Below are 21,391 nucleotides of genomic sequence, written 5' to 3'. Positions count from 1 at the left end.
ACCCCATACAATACCATATCATAAACTCTGTATTGACTAGATATTAATATTGAAAAATGTTAATTAAATGCAAATAAGGACAAAATAAATGTAGCACAATTTTACTATAGTATAAAAGCAGCTTTATGAATGCAGGATTATGTCTGATTATTTTGCCAGTTGTTTGAGAGTTCTGGTTGCTTGAGTTCCAGTGAATTGAAAATCTCTCTCTCATATATACACACTCTCATTCCCTCTCTCTTTTTGTGGAATTTTAGTTTGTTTGTGTTTCTAATGTTCTACTGTTTGTCTAAAACAGAGCTTTCCAAACATTTCATGTTGGTGACACACTTTTTAGACATGCATGATTTTGTGACACAGTAATTCAGTTCTACTAGCAACCCAGAAATTAAACCAACTCTTCATAAAAGATATGGACACAACATATCTCATGTAAATTTTTCATTTACATTTCTGAAAATGTATGATTTATTGCTTATTTCACATAGACTCAGAGATTTCTCATTATGTTCACGCCACACGTCTACACACTGTAATCGACACACTAACATGTGGCAACAGAGTTTGGAAAGTTCTGGTCTAAAATTTATGTGGACAGTGAATATGATTCTTATTGATCCAGCCCAAACATGATGAACTAAATCTGATATAGTGTCCTTAGTGAATCAATGCAAATTTGTTATGTCAACACTTTTGTAAATTCCACTGATTTCATAGATCTACACTGAGAATAGGAATTGAATATAGGTTACCAAAGTTTTGGGATCTAGTGCCTCTTTTCATATTTTTTAAAAAGTGCAACCTTGTTCATCCCCCTTGACTAATTCTGACTAGATATCTGATTTCACTCTCTGGAGCACTGGCTGTGATTAATGCAGTCCCTTGCTTTGCTTTGGATGGTCAATGGATATTGAACTCCTTCCTGGAAGCTACTCTTAACACACTGATAGTTGAAAAACAAAACAGGGAGCTGGTTGGCTTCTTAATTTTGCTTGCTGGCAGCACACTTTTGGCTGCCAACGTGGCGCTCGGCCTCTGGGTTGTGACAGCACGATAGCATATAGCGCATTTTGAAGTTGGGTGGTATATATTTAAAGTACCTGGGAAAGAGTTCTGCCTTCTAACATCATGTGTATGTATGTATGTACACATTCTGTAGGAGCAGAAGTAGCTTCAATCAAATTATATTTCAAGAAAGAGAACTCTCCTCTGAATTGCAAGGAATTCAGGACTCTATAGGGTTTTTTAAATGTAAAAACTGTTTTGAAAAAAGAGAATTAAGAGTAAAGTTTGGGTTATGTAGGTTTCTATCCAGTTCACTGTTCAGCACTGAAATCTTTACAGATGGGAGGAAACTTCCTGAATATTTTTAATTTAATTTTTTTTTAGAGGTGAACGCTAATGGATCTCATCACCATACAGAATTATTTTGCTTTTTATCTGATTGTATCTGAGATTAATTTTTGAAAATCAGTTGTATCAGATAATTTTTGCTTTTATGGGAATGTTTATGTCAGATGAAGATATGCCACCTTGAAAAACAAGTTCTGCATTACCTCCAAAGTATGTTTAAAGTTTTACTTTCTTAACAAATAATGTTTTTACTTTGAATTGTATATTTTCACTTTATGGCCAAAATGTTATGCCTAAAGCACTTTAATATGGCCTATGCCAATTTGAGAAAACGGTAAAGGGTATGCTTATACTTTTTAAATAATTAGTTGGAAATCTCCGTGATAGAAGCAGAACATAAATTTGAATCTGAAGTATAGATAATAATAATGTGTGCCATTGCTATTTATACTCATTGTTAACATCTGTATCAGATGAAAAGCTACGGTTTTATATTTTCAGAAAGTGTACATAATTTGGTCTGATTTCCTAGTAACACTTAGTAGAGTGTAAGTTCCACTGAGCTCAATGAGATGTTCTTCTGAGTAGACATGCTTAGGATTGCATTGCACAATTAATATTTAACTGAACTCTTTTGTGACCAAACTGTTATGTTTATAAACTGATACAGAATGAATTTGTCAAATTTTATGGAATGATCTGATGCTAGTGAATGTAGATATGTAATTAAAGACTTTCCTTGAACAAGGATGCAAAATACCTTTGTACAGAATGGTGCCTATAGGCATTGCAGAAATTGTCTTGTATATATTGTGTGTGTTTGTATGTTTATAATTCGTATCAATAGTTTTAAGGCTGAACAAATGATACTTGGAAGACCTGATTTACCAAGGTCACAGTCCAACACAGTATTAGAAGTAATTTTAGCACACTGATGTATTTGTAGGTTTGATTTAGATCTAGTAGTCAGCCTGGGCACAAAAACAAAATGTGTGAAAGGTATGTTATGTATGATCACTCTAAAGCAGGGCTTTTCCATTCTTGACCCCCTTTGGACTGGGAATTTTTTACTCAACCTCGGGTATATAGGTATTTAAAATGAGCATAAAAATCAAACTTTTCCTGATAACAAACCAGCATTTGCAAGGTTTGCTAAAGAAGCTGATTTTCCTTTTTGTGGAGTACAGCTAAAGCATTTTATGCAGAGTCCTCTATAAACACTGCACATTGTTGTGGACAGGTTTATGTAAATGGGTGGTTTTCAGAAACCTTTCACGGTTGCCAAATTTTCAGGACCCCAACATTAAGCTAAGAGGACCTCACTTGGAGCCGGGACCCAAAGTTTAAGAAGCAGTGCTCTAAAAGAGCCTCTAAAGCAGGGTCCTCAAACTTTTAAAGTAGAGGGCCGGTTCACCATCCTTCAGACTGTTGAGGGGCCAAATTATCATTTGAAAATATTATATATATATATATATATATATATATATATATATATATATATATCTTATTTGTAGTGCAAAACAACAACAATAACAATGAAAGACCAATACAATATTTAAAAATGAAAATAATTTTAACCAACATAAACCTATCAGGATTTCAATAGGAAGTGTGGGCCTGCTTCTGGCCAATGAGATAGTCAGGTTAATTAGGATTGTTGTTGTTGTGTGCCTTCAAGTCATTTCAGACTTTGGGCGAGCCTAAGTCCAAAATTATTTATTTATTCATTTATTACATTTATTTACTACATTTATATCTCACCCTTCTCACCCTCAAGGGAACTCAGAGCAGCTGTATGTACATACAATATATTATATTATTAGCAAAGCACAATATTAGCATTATGTATTACTATATTGAACTATACCACTATACTGTAATATTATATGTAATATATAACATACAATTAATATTAAAAAGGTAAAGGTTTCCCCTGACATTAAGTCCAGTCATGTCTGACTCTGGCGGTTGGTGCTCATCTCCATTTCTAAGCTGAAGAGCCGGCGTTGTCCGTAGACACCTCCAAGGTCATGTGGCCACTGGCATGACTGCATGGAGCGCCCTTGCCTTCCTGCCGGAGCGGTACCTATTGATCTACTCACATTGGTATGTTTTCGAACTGCTAGGTTGGCAGGAGCTGGAGCTAATAGCGGCCGTTCCCGCCGCTCCCGGGGTTTGAACCTGGGACCTTTCGGTCTCCAGCTCAGTGCTTTATTATTATTAATATAATAATTAATATTATTATATGGTATTATTATTAATATTATATTGTATAAAATGATAATATTATTATCAATATCATATGTATATACAATATATTATATTATAAAAATCTTATATTATAAATGAGGGCAGGGGCCAGGTAAATGACCTTGGAGGGCCGCATCCAGCCCCCGGGCCTTAGTTTGGGGACCCCTGCTCTAAAGGAACATGTAAGTCCTTTGGGTATGGATGAAAGAAAGGGCATTAACTGGATACTACTTTATGTTTAATGTTAGGACCAGGTGAAAATTGCAAACACTTTGTGATTGTTTTTGATACTGTTTGTGACTTCTGGCTTGATAAAGTTCAATGACATTTTTCTCCAAACTTTACAAATATAGAAGTATGAATCATTGACTTCGAAATCTCATTTGATTACCTAAAAGTTTGGTTGAAATGATGAGCCTTGCTTCCGTGTAGATATAGAAAAAATGCAGTAAAGAGCCATTCAGGTTGAAAAAGGCATACGCAGTTGAGCCTTTAATCGGTGTTAGGGCACAGTTCATTTGCAAAAGTGGAAAAACTTCGAATATTGCTAGGCCTCCAAACCTTCTTTTAAAACTATTGACCATATTTAACACATGTACGTCTATGTTTTCCATTTAATTATTGATGACAAACTTGTGAATAATCAAATTTAAGACGATTAAACCCACAAAAATTGAGGTTTGATTGTAGATTGTGCTATGAAAGTGCAATTACTTAAATTAGATTTTCAAGGACACCTAAAATGCTTAAATTGTTTAAAATGTGAGTTCAGATGAGCAATATCACCCAGCAAATAAGCATTCCCGATGGTACTTTATTGTAACAAAGCTGTGTTTGAATTCATTTTCAACTTCTCATTCCAGAATGATTGCAGTTCATTTCTGTGACTTCATTTTCAAGTGGTAACCCGATGTATTCACTTACACATTTTCCATGACTTTTCATATAATTCTTTTGCAAAGTTCAAAACATACCTCCTGTAATGGCAATTATAGCTGTTTCATTTTTTTGATAAACATTTTGTTCAGTTGTTTAGGGTAAATAATGGAAGTCAGAGTGAAGTGAGAAATTCTTCTTTTTCTTTCTGTTTCAAAAGAGACTGATAGTTCAAGGGAAGATCAAATAAAAAAAACAGCTGATATCTTCATTTTGTTCTGTTGTTTGTGATGGAACTTTGCCTTTCTGAAAAACAAAGTCATCATTCTCTGTTTGATTCAGAGGGTTTTATAGACAAAGGACACTTTGAAATGGTGTCTTAGACTTTTCTTATAATCTCAGATATTTGACCTTGTAACTCATGAAAGAAACTATGTCTGCTGCTGATAGAGTTCAATTGTTTTCCTGCCCCCAAGCAGTAACTAGCTATCCAAAGGAGTTTCAATAATTAACTAGTTCCACTATGCAGTTGACATACTTTAAATAATGCAGGTTTTAAAGCTGCTTTTCAGACTTTGATACTGTCAGCTCCCATATGGATCACTAAGCTGAGGAGGAAAGTCCAGAGAAGACATATATGGCAGTGAAATCAGAGTGAAACAGATGTTTGAACTAAAATTAAATTGCATGTAAATGCTGAAAAAAAATTCTGAAAGCTGTCAAGTGTATTATATCTTCAGGTGGGACATGAGAGAAGCCTCCCACAAGGATGGTAAAACATCAAAAAACATCCGGGCGTCCCCTGGGCAACGTCCTTGCAGATGGCCAATTCTCTCACTCCAGAAGCAACTCTGGTTGCCCCTGACACAAAAAAAAAAATCTTCAGGTACTTTACAGCATAGCCTGATGGTTGCTCAAAATTATATACTATTTGACTCAGGGAGATTCACTTACAGGTACAAATGCATATGGCGGAAGATATATTTGTACTTATCTCTAAAAGGCGAGATTTGATATGGTGCGAATTATACCAAGAGGCTCTGGGCCAGCTTTAGTGTTATTTAACATGTTCATTGACCTTTCTATCATATTGAAGAAAACCATTTTAAAAGGGCTTTATATTTTGAGGAATAGGATAGACACATTATATGTACTCGTGGGACTTACCAGAAAGGAACTGACCAATAGAGAGAACAAATCTTGCCTTTATGTGAACATTTTGCTATTATTATTTCTTTGAGGGTCAATATGCACATGTCTCGTCCCCCTTGAAACATTTCTAAAAATTCAATGATACATTTGTTGAATAGCTGACTCCAATTAGCTCACATCACTTTCCCTGTCCCTTCTGAGCTTTTGAGGCCAATAGCACTGTGGGATTCCCAAAGGTTTTTGACCAAAGCTGGTATTTCTGAAATGTAGATGATATGATACTTATTGTTGGAAAAGAAACCAAACACTGCCCTTTATTGACATGTGGTTACCTTTTGGTTAGTGCTCTTGGGTTGCTCTCCTCAGCCACAGCAAAGAGAGTAGCATTGAATGAATCATTGCCAGCCCATACCCCCAAATTCAACAAACACCCTTGCCCTGTGGCCATTTGGATCAATCAAGGAAGACTTATATCCTTCTCCAGCTGGGTTGTCTCTTTTCCACTACAAGGCCAACTTTAGGAATGAAAGGGTGGGGGAGGGGGATGGAAATATACTGGGACTGATTGCTCAATCACAAAGTCAACTAAAACCAACTGAACTGTGAAGAGGATCCAGAGAGATTGCTCTGGTTCAAATGCAATGTTCTGATAACCAGTTTTCTGTTATTTATTTATTTATTTATTTATTACAACATTTCTACCCTGCCCTTCTCACCCATTAGGGGACTCAGGGCGACTTACAAATATAAAACACATATATAAAACAGTTGCAATCACATTTCAAATCATTTAAATTACATTACATTAAAACATTCATAAATATACAAGTAGATATACATCCAAGGCGCATTCTGAGTCCAAACCGGATGTTTGAAAAAATTAAACATTAAAGAAAGTTTCGTGACTACATGCCATTCGTGGAACTCCTTGCCTCCAGCATTTAGGCTATAACCACCTTTACCAGTGTTCTATCAATGGTCAAATGTTTCATCTTGGCAAAGCTTTTAACTGCTGTGTTTAAATTGTTATGTGATATTTTCTAGTGTTTTTAAATTTTGTTCTGTAATACATTTTATGATTTTAAGGCTGAAAATTACATTTGAAATTTGACAGTGATGCCTTTTGTTTCCTGCTTTGCATCCCTCTTAAGTGGTAAACTATTTAATATAAATAAATGGCAAATGTCCTGATGAATTTAATTTTTTAAATAAAATTTCCTTTTCCTGTTTTAAATATCATGTTATTTTAATACCTTCTGGTTACTTGGTATGTATCATTAATAAAAATGAGAAATTAAATGTTAATGAGTCGCTTGTCTAATATACAGACAACTTGACAAGAGAATTGCCCCTGTGATCTGTTTTGATGGAAAATGACTTGCACAAAACCTTTCATGTACTGCTAAAAGTTCCCTGTTTGAGGGAATACAGCTGCTTTCTGTTGAATCATTGCTCCATTTAGCTTTCCTGACTACTGGGCCATAGGTGGCTGTCTTTCCCATTGCCTATTGAGATACCTTTTATTCAGAGATATTATAGACCAGTGTTTCTTAGCCTGTGGGTCCCCATGCGTTTTGGCCTACAACTCCCAGAAATCCCAGCCAGTTTACCAGCAGTTAGGATTTCTGGGAGTTGAAGGCCAAACATCTGGGGACCCACAGGTTGAGAACCACTGATATAGACAAATCAAATCAAATCAAAATCTTTATTATAGTCTTAGACCAGCATAAGTGGGGTACAGTCTCATAAAAGCATGTACATAAAAACTAAAAGGCTAAAAAAAAAACCAAAGGTATGTTGAGAGGTAAAACAAAACTCTTTAGAGAAGGGATTGGACAAAAAAGGGATGGAGAGGGAGGGGGAGGGAGGGAGGGCAATTGTTATAGACAATATCTGCATGGTTCTCTTTAGCTTCCTCCATAGTATATAGTGGGTAACACTTTTTAAAAGCACTTACACAAATTAATTTTCCATGTAATACTAATTGAGAAAAAACATACATGACTTGACATCAGAAAGGAAGAGCTGGAGTCCATGCGGTTTGTGTTCGCTTTTTTGCTGCATTGCTATAGTCTTCATTTTGTGACCATAACATTAAAAATGCCATTTCGCATTTCCAAGGATAGAGCTGCTAAAAAAACAAAACAACTTTTCTTCTGAATACACTCCTTCTTTGGACTGACTGTTTCTGCACTTCTAGCAATGAAAATGATGTTTTTACTTTCTTGAGCACTTTCTTAGTTGCAACAACACTGCATTGCATGGTACAACTAGTTGAAGAATTCCTTAAATCTCCAAAAGCTCAGTTGTGGCAGTTGTTCATGGTAAATATGGCAGTGATCAAGGTTTTCCTTTGAGCAGCCTTTCTTGGCTCCTGCTGCTGTGGCTCACCACATCCAAGATGATTCAGCAGAGCTTAATGGCACAAAATTACATTTCCCCATCACATACTGTTCTCCATCATTTATGATGACACTGACTTTGCATCAAGTAACTTCATCAATATTCTGAACATTTCATATATAGTATTTTTCTTTTTATAGACCGTTTTTCCTGTTCTATAAAACTAGATCAAAAAGAAATGTTGGTGACCACATTAGTCCCCTACCACACAATCCAATATGTGGGAAAGAGACTAATGCTTTCACCATCAATATTTTACTGGATAGGTATCATCACTGTACAGATATTTTTTACTCTAGGTGCAGAAAGCTTCATACTTTTGGGGGCAGATAAAACCACGGAATCCCATGTGTCTTTGTATCAAAGAGAGGGCAAAATCAGGTGTATGGAAGAAATATAGAGTTAAGGCCATTTTTATCAAACCTGATAGGTTAGTCCTGGAGAGGCATTCAGCCAAAATAATTCCACCTCCTTGGCAAAGGTGCATCTATTTCACCATCTAACCATTAAGTATTGTAATGGCAGTTTTAGCTGTTTCCTATTCCATGTGATTACAGGACTAAGAGATCAAACCACTGTGATGTCTCAGAGTAAAGGAAGCATGGCTCAGACAGACAGAGCTTTTGGGCCAGTTGCTTGGGGGAATTGCTCAAAGAAAAGCTCCTTGCTATTCAGGCAATAAGATATCTGAGAGGCAGGTAGTGGTGGTGGTTTGGCAGCCATGTCATCAGTAAAATGGACTCACTACCTGCAGCAGTTTGCTGACATTCCCAGTTATGCTTTCTGAATGCTTAACTACAGTACCTATGGCACTTGAGGAGGGTTTATTTATTTATAACTAGCTTGGAGACCCGGCGGTGCCCGGGTTATTAGAATAAATCATTATTTGTTTTCAGATGTTAGGTAATACAGTAGAGTCTCACTTATCCAAGCCTCGTTTATCCAAGCCTCTGGATTATCCAAGCCATTTTTGTAGTCAATGTTTTCAATATATCGTGATATTTTGGTGCTAAATTAGTAAATACGGTAATTACAACATAACATTACTGCGTATTGAACTACTTTTTCTGCCAAATTTGTTGTATAACATGATGTTTTGGTGATTAATTTGTAAAAGCATAACCTAATTTGATGTTTAATAGGCTTTTCCTTAATCCCTCATTATCCAAGATATTTGCTTATCCAAGCTTCTGCCGGCCCGTTTAGCTTGGATAAGTGAGAGTCTACTGTATCACTGAAATTTGGTCCAGATCCATCATTGGGCTCTCTGGATCAGGGTGAACTACAACTCCCAGATCCGAGGTCAATCACCCCCAAAGCAGGCCTGTATGGGTCAATGTGCCATGTTTGGTCCAGATCTGACATTAGCTGGATTCAGTGCTTTCTGGACTCCCAAAATCAAGATCCATTCTCACTAACCCCCGCAGTATGTTGAGTTGGTCATGGGGCTTCTCTGTGCTAAGGTTGGTCCCGGTCCATTGTTGGTGAGGGTCACTGTATCAGTGAAGATACTGCAAGTCCCATTATCTGTGGCAAGTTTGATCCAGTTTGGTTGGGTTAACAGTGTTCTCTGGATGTAGGTCAAGTACAACTCTTGTAAAGCATGGTGAGTTCTCCCCAAACCTCTTTTTCAGTAGCTGATCAATTCCTCTGTTAACTGTGTGCCATAGGAAAGGGTAGGAAAAGGTTAAGGTAGAGACAGTGGGTGGGGTCATGCAAATTAAGGAACACTGGGATGTCCATTCTGGAGGAAAATCAGAACATCTTGGGGGAAATTGCCTTCACTTGGGTGGGGGCAGAATGGTGTTTGTGGACGACACTGGTGGGGCTTGGGATACATGTTCATGGTGCTCACTATAACCTGCATGTCAGTGGAGGAAGGGCCATTGGTGTCTCCTGCTTAGTGGGAACTATAGTTGTTTGTGGAGGTGGGAGGCTGTCTGTGTAAGTGGACACCTCCTCCACATACACACATACACATTTTTAACTTTTATTATGAGTATAGACTAGCATGGGTACCCGGTGGTGCCTGGGATATTTGAAAAGGGTCTTGTTTGTTTTTGGATGTTAGGTAATATCAGTTTGGTCATACGTTACGCTAGTTCTTACAAAAGAACTCAGTCTTTCCTGTTGTTTTTTATGAATGCGCCCATTAGAAAATGCATAAGGATGTGGGTGAACTACAGTTCCCAAAAATATTGGGTCAACCCTCCCCAAACTCTGCTAGTATTCACAGTTCGCCATGTTGGGTCTGTGTGTCAAATCTGGTCCAGATCCGTCATCTGCTGGGTTCAATGTTCTCTATAAGGGTGAACTATAACTCTCTGATGCCTAGGTCAATCACCCCAAAGTCCACCGGTATGCAAAGTTGGGAGCGTTGTGTCTGTGTGCCCTGCTTGGTCCAGATCCGTCATTGGTGGGGTTCAGAGGACTCACAGAACACAGGTGAACTATAACTCCCAGATTTAAAGATCAATCACCCCCAAAATCCACCAGTATTCCCAGTTGGCCATGTTGAAATTGTGTGCCAAGTTTGGTCCAGATCTGTCATCAGATGGGTTTAGTGTTCTCTGAATATGGGTGAACGATAACTCCTGGATGTTAAGGTCAATCACCCTCAAACCTCGGCAGTATGCAAAGTTGGCCATGTTGGCTCTGTGTGCTAAGTGTCACGACCCAGGCTGCAGAGCACCAATAACCATACACAGAGGCCAGAATCTATCTAATATCTTTATTGAGGAAATATATAAAGTTAATAAAAGCAAGTGTAGGAAATAGTTCAGAAGTAGACCTTTCAGGGAAGGTCAAAATTAGTCCAGAGAAACAATGTCCAATATGAAATATTAAGGTCCAAAGTTGTAATCCAGTAACCGAAACACTCACTTTGCCAAGCAAAGTGAGGGGAGAAGACAAGGTCCTTTAGTCCATGAAACTTAGGCAAGGCAAGGAAATAACTTGATTCTTGGATACAAGGCTTAATTCAAGGCAACAAAGAACAAGGAGCAAAAACAGGATCCGTGGTAAATTCGTGGCGAGGTCCGGAAGGCAAGGCTGGGTTCGTGAAGCAAAACAAGGTCCTGGGAAGCAAAGCAAGGCTGGAAACGGGAGCGTAGTCCACACACAACCTACTCCCGTAGTTGACGAATTGACTCCGCAAGATTCCTACGAGGGCAAAACACCTAAGTAGGGTCTCGTTTTCCCGCCAGAGAACAATTCTCTGGGGAACCAGAACCGAAAGCCATTCTCTGAGTCCAGATGCATGACTCCCTAAAGATTCCCATGGGAAGCAGTTTTAATCAACCATTTGTTTGGCCGCGATTCTCAGGCTTCTGCGATTAGCCTGTTGAGCTCCTCTCTGTTGTTGACAATAATCACGGCGAGAAAAAGGGGGAGATTTCGGCTCAGTGCTTGTTTGGGAAACTTCTGGGAGGCAAATCTCCTGCAGGTGCAGGGGCTCCATCTCTGGCTGTGAAAGCTCCAATTCTGGCTGAAACGGTGGGAAACCTAAGTTTTCCTCTTCATCTGTCACAACAGCGCTAGGAACGGGACTACATGGCCTATGAGTCATCACACTAAGTGAGTTCCAGGTCCATCATTGGTGGAGTTCGGAGTCCTCTTAGACTGCAGGTGAATTATACATCCCCAGGCCCTACAACTCCTATAAATCATGGTGAATTCTCCCCAAACCTCTCCAGTCTGTTCAGTTGCTGATCAATTCCTCTGTTTCCTCTGTTCCATAGGAAAGGGTAGGAAAGGGTTAAGGGAGAGGCAGTGGGCAGAGTCATGCAAATAGAGGGAGAAAGTAACACTGGGGTGTGCTCACTGTAGCCTTTAATGTCCTTGGAGGGAGTGACTTGGTGGCTCCACAGCACTGGGAACTATAGCCTGTTTGTGAAGGCCGGAGGCTGTCTGTGTGAGAGGACACCTGTGCTACATACACACATACAGATTTTCACTTTTATTATGTGTATAGATGTACAGATAAGATTTATGCTACTGCTCTGACTCATTGCTAGCTCACAGGGAATTCCCTAACCAGTACAGGCCATTGGGAAAAGAGCACTTGATATCTACAATGCAGTGCTCCAAATTACATAATGGATCCAAGAAACCTCACTTAAAAAAATAATTTCTTTAGTACTGATTACTGATATCTGTCCTTCTGCATCAAATGTGGGCAAAGTGTACCTAAATGACCTTACAAGGTTTGGCTTTAAAATGTCCACTTTAGTATTCTGCAGATAATACTGCTGGTTCCTAGCAGATACCTCAAACATCTTCAGCATGCCATACTTCTCAAGTAGTAATCTAGAAGTAGATTTAACTCATTTTCCCATCAGAGTCCTTTAATGCCATTGATCTCTATTGCATTCCACATTTTGTACTATACCTTGATAATTTTGAATTTTATCAAAACCCTTTTCTTGACTTACAAATATCTGTGAAAAAGCGCTTTCCATTTTCCATGTTCCTTAATAGTATCTCTCCCACAAAACGAATGCATTACATTAGAAGAGAACATGACATTGTTGTGCCATACCTGTGCTAGCCTGTTAATTTATTTTCTTGCTGAAGGAAAATGAATGTTGCAACTCACAAAATAACATCTAAGAGACCTTATCCAAGTGTGTTTAATGTCAAGTCTCTTAAACCAGTGTAATAGACTTCATATAGACTCACTATAAAGTAGCAAATACGAAGGTATTCTCAGCTATCTCATACAGAAACATATTACTCCCCTGGATATTTTAGTCATTTATAGAGCCATTTATTCCTGCTAAAAGATAGCACCCAAAGAACTATATAAAATCCTCTAAAATTACAAATAACCAATAAACAAGAACATGCTGCCAGAGGAAAAGATAACGTAGCGGCATTTTAACAAGCTTAGGCTGTGTTCAAGCAATAGACTTCTCCCTTGCAAGAATTTGGTAGCAAATGCTAGAATACAGACTGGATTCTTTTGTAAGTCTTTATTTCTTGTATTTTCAGCTCAAGCATTTGGCGTACAGAATGCAACACACAAAGTTCAAAAATCCACATTTGATTTCATTATGATTTTTCTCCCTTTATATATTTTTAAGCTTAGATGCCCCAAAACAAACAGCTATAAGCACCAGCATTAACAAGCATCTTTAAGCCAAAGGCATTTCTCATGTGAAAACTTGTACTGTCAGAACCAGAGCAAATAAAAAGACCCAAGCGACATGTCTCATTTGAGCATGGCCTAAAGCCTTCTACAAATTCAAGGAGCACAATTTTGTCCGCCCTTTTTATATTTTAATTTTAAAGTCATTGTGTTCTGCTTTCAGAAATTCCACCACTCCAGGATCATAAATAATGCTGAATTGTAAGTGCTGCGTGTGTGTGCGTGCACGCACACATGTACATGTATAATGGAGGCAGGCACAAATACCTCTCAGCTTGCAGGACTGGAGAACTTTAAATTTCTTCAGCCTGCATGCTGACTTCTAGGGATGGAATTACTGATGTTGAAGGTTAAGTAGGGACAGACTTTACTCTGTAGAAATAGAAAAACAAGAAAAAAAATACATAAATGTATAAGCACCTTATTTATCTACCACTGCTGTAACTAGCGGTAGATAAATGGCAGCATTAAGAGCATAGTAACCTCACTTAGAATCTTGTTTTCCTTGTTTCTCTTCTCTGCTGCTGCTGTTGTTGTATGCCTTCACGTCATTTCCTACTTATAGTGACCCTAAAGTAACCCTATCATGGGGTTTTCTAAGGCTTTAAAGATGTGATTCATTCAAAGCCATCCAGTGGCTAAAGGGGTAAACAGACCTTGTTCTCCAGAGTCATAGTCTGACACTCAAACAACCACACCACACTGACTCACCTCCTGCTTTTAGAACTGGAGAGACAATGGTCTCGGTGGAGTTGGGACACACCTCAGCATAAGAGTGCAGAGGGCGACTTCTTAAAAAAAACCCCACTCTCCTTATTCCTTATACTGTCTGAAAAGGAATTCCTTCTTAATACAACATTAAGTAACTTGCTTCACTCTTTGTGCTTCTTCATATTTTTTTTTTGCTACTGTTAATTATTTTATTATTTTGTTGCTCGGAACTTTCTGATTGAAAAGCTAATGGCATAACACTTGGGAAATCCTTATCAAAGTTTTTTTTTTCAAACAACAATTAAACAAACTGAAACGTATTACTCATTTGAACAGTGACTTTGTCGTCACTCATTGCACTACTTTTGGCATGTGGCTTTATTACTGCTTGCTTGCATTACTTTTGAAATTTGACTTCATTTATGTTCTCATTACCTAAATATATAACCCGTTAACTCCATTATTTAGAAACACAGAATTGGAAGAGATTAACTCCTTGCCATGCAGGGATACAATCAAAACACTCCCAACAAACAGCTATCTAATCTTTTTCCCATCTATTGGCTGTTTCCAAGGCAGTACAATAGCATTCACAGGTGTTTTTTAAAAACCTGTATGACTCAAGATGCAGCCCGTATATGTTTTTTCCCCTTTCTGGAAAAATATCGCAGCATATAGCAAAGAAGAACTGAGAACAAAGAATCAGCATACAAAGCTGCATATGTTTCAGTGCTCTTGCTTTCCAAATGAGATGGAAATATGCACACAAGGTGCATTCCAGGGCCCCTTTGAACTTCCCGGTGGCTATTTCATTTAGCTTTTGTCTTTAGTTTAGCCTAAAACCAGGTTTTCTATCTTGGATTTAAATGGAGTTGCCTAGAGCACATCTAACTGGGAAAGGCAATCTGGAATGTTCTGGCAAATTGTGAATTACAACCATTCATATCTTAGCTTTAGCTTAGGTGATCCCTCGTAGGCCGAGGATGATAGTCCTCCATTTCTGGCGTCTTGGGGGGGGGGGGTGTCCGTTACGTAGGTGGCTGAAGAGACCTATTCTTGATCCGCATTTTCTCCCACAGTGAGACATCGGTTTCCAGGTGGAAGGCGGTCCCGGTCAGGGTTGGCTTGACACGCCTTCCTCTTGGCATGTTTCTCCCTTAAGCCCGCCATTCGTGCCTCTTCTGACCTCCAATTAGAGCGCTCAAGGGCCAGGGCTTCCCAGTTCATATCACGGAATAAGCATCTAGCAAAAGAAATAAATCTAATGGTGTAAGTTCACCTTGGAGTTCCATTATGATAACAGATGTATAAAGACGTGAGAATATCCTATCAGTTTTTACCTTTCAAATTTTCTTCTGATTATTTCAAAAGCTGTTTTATCTATTTCATCAGATCAAGTCTATTTCACAAGATCTGGAAGACACCTGGTTGGAGAAGACTGGATCAAATGTGATCCCAGTTTTTTAAAGTGTCTTTTTGTAGTACAGCCTGCTTTCCAGATTTCCTGGAGTTAAGGGCATAGATCAGTATGAAAGTTTTTAAAATCCTGCAAATAAAGAAATTGCTATTTTTTATCTGTGAGAACAGCTCTTTAGAATATCTAAGAATATCATAGAATATCAATGATGAACCTAGACCACACTTGGCACACAGAGCCCCCATGACGAACAGAACATACTGGAGGGGTTTGGGGGGGGGGGACTGGCTCACCAGCATGGGAGTTGTAGTTCACGCTGCATCCAGAGAAACTTCTGAACTGCACCGATAACGGATCTGGACCACACTTGGCACACAGAACTTGCTTAGTGGGAACCAAGAGGTGCTGCAGGGACTGTCTGACTACATCTCTCATCAGCCCCAGCCAGCAAAGCTAAGGGTGAATAGACATCTTGAGTGTCACATGAGTCCTATTCCTGAAAAAAGCAGGAGCATTTTAGAAACGACGAGTTCTTCACTACCAACTATGCAGCTGAACCACCTTTCTTTCCTTAATGGATTTCCTTTCAGAGGAAAAAACGCAGGAGTGGTGGAAAACCAAGGGAGTTTTATGAGTCCAATTCAGAAAATGAGGCAAGACAATGGTTGATAAAGGCCTTGACTGAAAAGGAATGTACTATAGAAAATATTTGCAAGAAGGCAATTGCCTTTACTATGTGTCCATTCAAACAAAGGATATAGGATCTGGGCACACTGTATATTCTTAGCAGCACTTTTTTCTTTGTTGTATATGTTTCAGACAAATTCCCGACCTGGCATTGAAAACACATTCTTGGATGTTGCTAAAAGAGAGGCCTGGCCCGATCCACATTACCTCTGCTTGTCAGATGTCTTGAAAAGCTATTATTATCCCTTAATCAGTTTTGGCTTACATTGTGTAAAAGTATGGCATTGGCTTGGTGTTTAGGGCAGGCCTCCGCAAACAGATGAGTCACCAAGCAGACCGTCCACTCTGCCTGCCAGCTCCCTCCACCGCCACCTGCCTCTCTCCGGGTCCTCTTCTGCAGGGATAAGAAGCCAGCCACACTCAAGCTTCTCAACGGAATCTCAAGGTGGAGGGACAACATAAGACCTCCAACTAGCCCCAGAGCTAGAAGATATTGCTTCAATCAGGTTGCAGCCTGGGGAAAAAAAGCTTTTCTCTTCCTGTCTCTGAACCTGAAAGAAGAGTTCTGTGTAACTCAGAGCCGGCCCTAGGTACATTTCAAGTGTAGGCGAACAGAATTTTGACACCCCCCCCACAAAACAATCACTGAAAAATAAAAGCATTGGATAAGCAAAAATGTTGGATAATAAGGAGGGATTAAGGAAAAGCCTATTAAACATCAAATTACATTAAGATTTTACAAATTAAGCATCAAAACATCATGTTTTACAACAAATCAACAGAAAAAACAGTCTCGACTGCACCCCCATATGTTTGGCGCCCGAAGCGACCGCTTAATTCGCCTCATTGTTGGACCGGCCGTAACTCATGCACTAGACACCACTTTAGCTGCCATGGTTCAATGCTATGGAATCATGGGAATTATAGGAGCCGTGGTGGCACAATGGGTTAAACCCTTGTGCCGGCTGAACTGCTGACCTGAAGGTTGCCGGTTTGAATCCGCGAGATGGGGTGAGCTCACATCTGTCAGCTCTAGATTGCAAGGACATGAGAGAAGTCTCCCAGCTAACACATCCAGGCATCCCTGGCCAACGACTCTGTAGACGGCCAAGTCTCTCACATCAGAAGCCACTTGCAGTATGTTCTCAAGTTGCTTTTGACACGATAAAAAAATTGGAATTATAATTTGACAAGGCATTTACCTTTGCTGCCAAAGCATGCAGATGTTGCAGTAAATGACAACTCTTGTGTCATGGTATTGAGCCATGGTAGTAAAAGTGGTGTCAGAAGGCAGTAATTCTACAGCAGGGGGGTCAAACTTATTTTATCAAGGGCCACATCAGTCTTATAGTTGCCTTCAAAGGGACATTGAATCAATAGACTCAGAATCTGTGGATACAGAGAGCCAACTATAATTTTTTAGACAGTGATAGGTGTTCTTTAGTTTTCACCCAATTTCGGTGCCCAGGTGATGTTTAACGGCAACTCCCATCACTTTTGATTATCTGCCATGTGGACTGGGGATAATAAAAATTGCAACCCAACAGCACGTGTGGTTCTGAGGTTGGGGATAGGTTAAATAACAGTTTAAAGTCAGACATCATATCTACAAGCCTTGTATCTAAAGTCCAACCTCACTATCCTGACTAAACAGAACAACTTGCAGCCTCCCGGATGTTACTGTATCACAACTCACATCAGCTCTAGTCATTATGTCTAATGATGAGGAATACAGGAGTTATAGTCCAGCCTGTGGAGGGCCACGTCAAAGATCATGGTGGGTCGGATTCAGCCCACGGGCCTTGGCTTTAGTACATGTTTTCTAGAGGCTCCCAGAGTCCAAAAATGCAGGCAGCTGGGTGGGAGTTGTCGTTTTACAAGCTCTTGAGCCTTCTTGGCCAAAGAATGCTGATGCCTCACCAAACCACTGTTATAAATCTAATCCAAATGCTCACAATTTTACATTCTCATAAAAAACACTTTCCATCCCTTTCAACAGTTTGTATTCATGTATCCCTTTTCAATGGTGGATTCTAAACAAAAGGAACAAACAGTGGCTGTGTGTGCCCAGGAGGGAGCCTCTCATCTGGAATCAGCCACTGATTGAGGTTCCGGGTTTTAGCCTGCCACTTTTGGACTCTCACTTGCTGAGGTGTTCCTGCGGGTGTCTCTGTAGGTCTTAGAAAACTATGTCTTGATTTATAGCTTAAGCGACTTGCTGAAAAGGCTGCCGAGGAGGAAGAGCAGCTCTGCCAGCCGGCTGCCATGGTGAAGGCATGGCTTTCCAAAACAAAACACCGCTCCGCCTGCTGGCAGCTTCCTCGGGGCCACTGGGGCCAGGGTGCCAAAGTGCATTGTTGGCTGGCTCTTCTCTCTTGGCTCCTCCTCCCCCTCCCCGGGGGCTCTCCCACTCCGAGGCAACCCCGGGCTCCACCTCGCGTGCGCAACACACACACACACCCACCCACGCGCGCGCGCACACACACCCAACCCACACAGCGCGAGGAGCAGCAGCAGCACCGCGGCGAGGAGGCTCTCTGGCGGCGGCGGCAGCAGCACTCGCAGCGCAGCCACGGCCGCTCCTCCAGGCATGGCACAGGGCTCCGGCGCACTATGGCAGCCGCGCGACACAGCACCCTCGACCTCACCCTCGCAGCCACAGGTGAGCCGCTCCCCCCTCCCTCCCTCCCTCCCTTGGAAGCCCAAAGCGCCTGGCAAGGACGCAGCTCTCTCTGCTTCTCCTCCTTGCGCAGCAGCCATGGAGGCCTTGCAGCGCCGCCGCCACTACCTTAGGCCTCCTCTTCTGCACCGCATGGGTCCATTTCCCCCCCTTTCCTTTTCCTCCTCCCCTTCGGATATGCAGATCGTCCCCTCAAGCTCAGCCTCCCTCCTCATCGGATCCAACCAAACCCATTTCTTCCCCTTTTTGTGTGTGCATTTCTTCTATTTTGGCCTGGCCGCGTGCGCCTTTTTCCGCGCGCCTTCTCTGCGACCCGGGCAGGATTTCTCTCCCATTCATTGCGCTTGAGCAGATAGATCCCCAGTGGATCCGCCATCGAGCTCCCAAAACAGAGCATCGAGGACCTTTCCCATCTCTCCCTTCCTCCCTTTGCTTTTGTTATGTGCGTATTGCCATTGCTACGGATGATCCAAGTGCTTAGCCCTCGCACATGAGAGCATAATCATGCTTCCTTGTGTCGCAGCAGCCCCCGGGCATTCCCAACCGCAAAAGGCCTTTCGGGAGCCAGAGCTAGTGCTCATGCTGTCCTTGCAGCCGTAGGCCTGACCTCAATCTGGCCCTCCCTCCTTTATCCCTGCAAGGGTATTCACAGTCTGGGTTGCTGCGAGTTTTCCGGGCTGTCTGGCCATGTTCCAGCTTCTGGAACATGGCCTTACAGCCCGGAAAACTCACAGCAACCCTCTGCAGCAGGCATGGGCAAACTTGGGCCCTCCAGGTGTTTTGGACTTCAACTCCCACAATTCCTAACAGCCTATGGCTGTTAGGAATTGTGGGAGTTGAAGTCCAAAACACCTGGAGGGCCCAAGTTTGCCCATGCCTGCCCTGAAGTATAGATAGTAAACTATTTTACACTTCAGTGGTCATACAGTCCGGAAAACTCACAGCAACCCAGTGATTCCGGCCATGAAAGCCTTCCACAACAGTATTCACAGTCTATTTTCCCCTCTAATTCATCCCCATCGTTGGTTATAAAGGAAAATCTGGCCCAAAAATGGTGTGAATTTGAGATATTGAGGGGGTGATATGCATCTGTTTAAGGGGTTAATTATAAAATGGGGGGGGGGGGAGGGGAACCCAGCAGGAAGTGAAAGACCAGGAAGTTCCCCCCTTGTTTTAACTGAATTGGGTTGGAAATGTGCCTTGTCATTCTTCAATTGCAAGGGAAAGAAAGACAAAAGGAAAGCCTCCTTTGGCTATTATTCCCCCTTTTCAGGAAGCACTTGCATGAGAAAGAAGTGGCTGCCACCCCAGGAAGCAGTATTCTCCCAGCTGTAATGGCCAGATTAAAATTAAGAGGGCACATAGTTGTACAATAGTCTACCCTCTATACTGCAGAGCAGGCATGGGCAAACTTGGGCCCTCCAGGTGTTTTGGACTTCAACTCCCACAATTCCTAACAGCCGATAGGCTGTTAGGAATTGTACAAGTTGAAGTCCAAAACACATGAAGGGCGGAAATTCACCCATGCTTGCTGCAGAGGGTTGCTGTGAGTTTTCCCGCTGTATGGCCATGTTCCAGAAGCATTATCTCCTGACGTTTCACCCACATCTATAGCAGGCATCCTCAGAGGTTGTGAGGTCTGTTGGAAACTAGGCAAGTGGGGTTTATATATCTGTGGAATAATATCTAGGATGGGGAAAAGAACTCTTGTCCGTTGGAGGCAAGTGTGAATTTTGCAATTGGCCACCTTGATTAGAATTGAAAAGCCTTGCAGCTTTAAGGCCTGGCTGCTTTCTGCCTGGGGGAATCCTTTGTTGGGAGGTGTTTGGAATTCCCTTGTAAATAAATAACAACACTCTGAAAACAGTGTTAGTCAAGGTGACTAATTGCAAAATTCACCCTTGCCTCCAACAGACAAGAGTTTTTTCTCCCACCCTGGACTTTCCACAGATAAATAAATCTCCCTTGCATAGGCCTCACAACCTCTGAAGATGCCTGTCATAGATGTGGGTGAGACGTCAGAAGAGAATGCTGCTGAAACATGGCCATACAGCCCGGAAAACTCACAGCAACCCAGTTATACCGTCTATGAAAGCCTTCGACAATATACTGCAGAGCTTCAGCGGCTGGCCTTTATCAACAACTCCACTTGGTCCAAAGAGCTAAATATCCAGCCTTTTAGAGTGTTGCAACTTCAGTGGCTTTGTGAAGTATGGTCAACAGCCTTTTTCTTTTATTACTAAAATCCTTGATGCAAAGAACTATGTACCAGTAGGAAATGTGTCTATAAGGCAGAGAATCATCCCCACACTAGGCCCCTTCAAATAGATAGAAGCTGAACCAATGACCTTTATGGCAACAGGAGTGTTTCAGTGTCTCCTCAAGAGCAGCAAGTTTATTTTTACCCATGTGAGCGAAATGGCAGCCGTCCACTTGTTTGAAAGCAAAGGGTGCACTTCAGTCATATTAAGCATTGCATCTAGGTTCATTGGAAATCATGAGAAAAGCTATTGCTGCGTTCCGCCAGGGGTGCATCTCCCTACTTGGATTAAAGTACAGTAGAGTCTCACTTATCCAACATAAATGGACCAGCAGAACGTTGGATAAGTGAATATATTGGATAATGAGGGAGCCCCTGGTGGTGCAATGTGTTAAAGCGCTGAACTGCTGAATTTGTAGACCGAAAGGGTGCGGAGTGAGCGCTTGCCGTTAG

The 21,391-nt window shown here is 41.0% G+C and overlaps 2 protein-coding genes and 1 long non-coding RNA gene across 5 annotated transcripts in view; 2 read left to right on the top strand and 1 right to left on the bottom strand.

Annotated features, from left to right (window-relative positions):
• Positions 1 to 4,750, top strand: part of mbtps2 (membrane bound transcription factor peptidase, site 2) — a 36,665-nt gene extending 31,915 nt beyond the window's left edge. For both annotated transcript variants that reach the window (XM_003218837.4, XM_062977224.1), the window contains exon 11: positions 835 to 4,750. In XM_003218837.4, coding sequence (XP_003218885.1) covers positions 835 to 1,057 — 223 coding nt within the window. In that variant the 3' untranslated portion in view covers positions 1,058 to 4,750. The remainder of the gene's footprint in view (positions 1 to 834) is intronic.
• A 1,545-nt stretch (positions 4,751 to 6,295) lies between these two features.
• On the bottom strand, positions 6,296 to 18,161 carry LOC134298007 (uncharacterized). The gene is made up of 2 exons (XR_010004971.1): positions 15,605 to 18,161; positions 6,296 to 15,137 (listed from the first exon to the last, which is right to left on the bottom strand). It is a non-coding gene; the product is annotated as an uncharacterized LOC134298007 (long non-coding RNA).
• Positions 18,162 to 18,248: 87 nt separating this feature from the next.
• sms (spermine synthase) overlaps positions 18,249 to 21,391 on the top strand; it is a 28,775-nt gene continuing 25,632 nt past the window's right edge. For both annotated transcript variants that reach the window (XM_062977226.1, XM_062977225.1), the window contains exon 1: positions 18,249 to 18,660. In XM_062977226.1, the coding sequence (XP_062833296.1) occupies positions 18,264 to 18,660 (397 nt within the window). In that variant the 5' untranslated portion in view covers positions 18,249 to 18,263. The remainder of the gene's footprint in view (positions 18,661 to 21,391) is intronic.

The sequence above is a fragment of the Anolis carolinensis genome, chromosome 3 (genome assembly GCF_035594765.1).
Source record: "Anolis carolinensis isolate JA03-04 chromosome 3, rAnoCar3.1.pri, whole genome shotgun sequence".
NCBI classification, from domain to species: Eukaryota; Metazoa; Chordata; class Lepidosauria; order Squamata; family Dactyloidae; genus Anolis; species Anolis carolinensis.
Note: the sequence above shows the minus strand (reverse complement) of the source record. Positions and strands in the feature narration are given on the sequence as shown.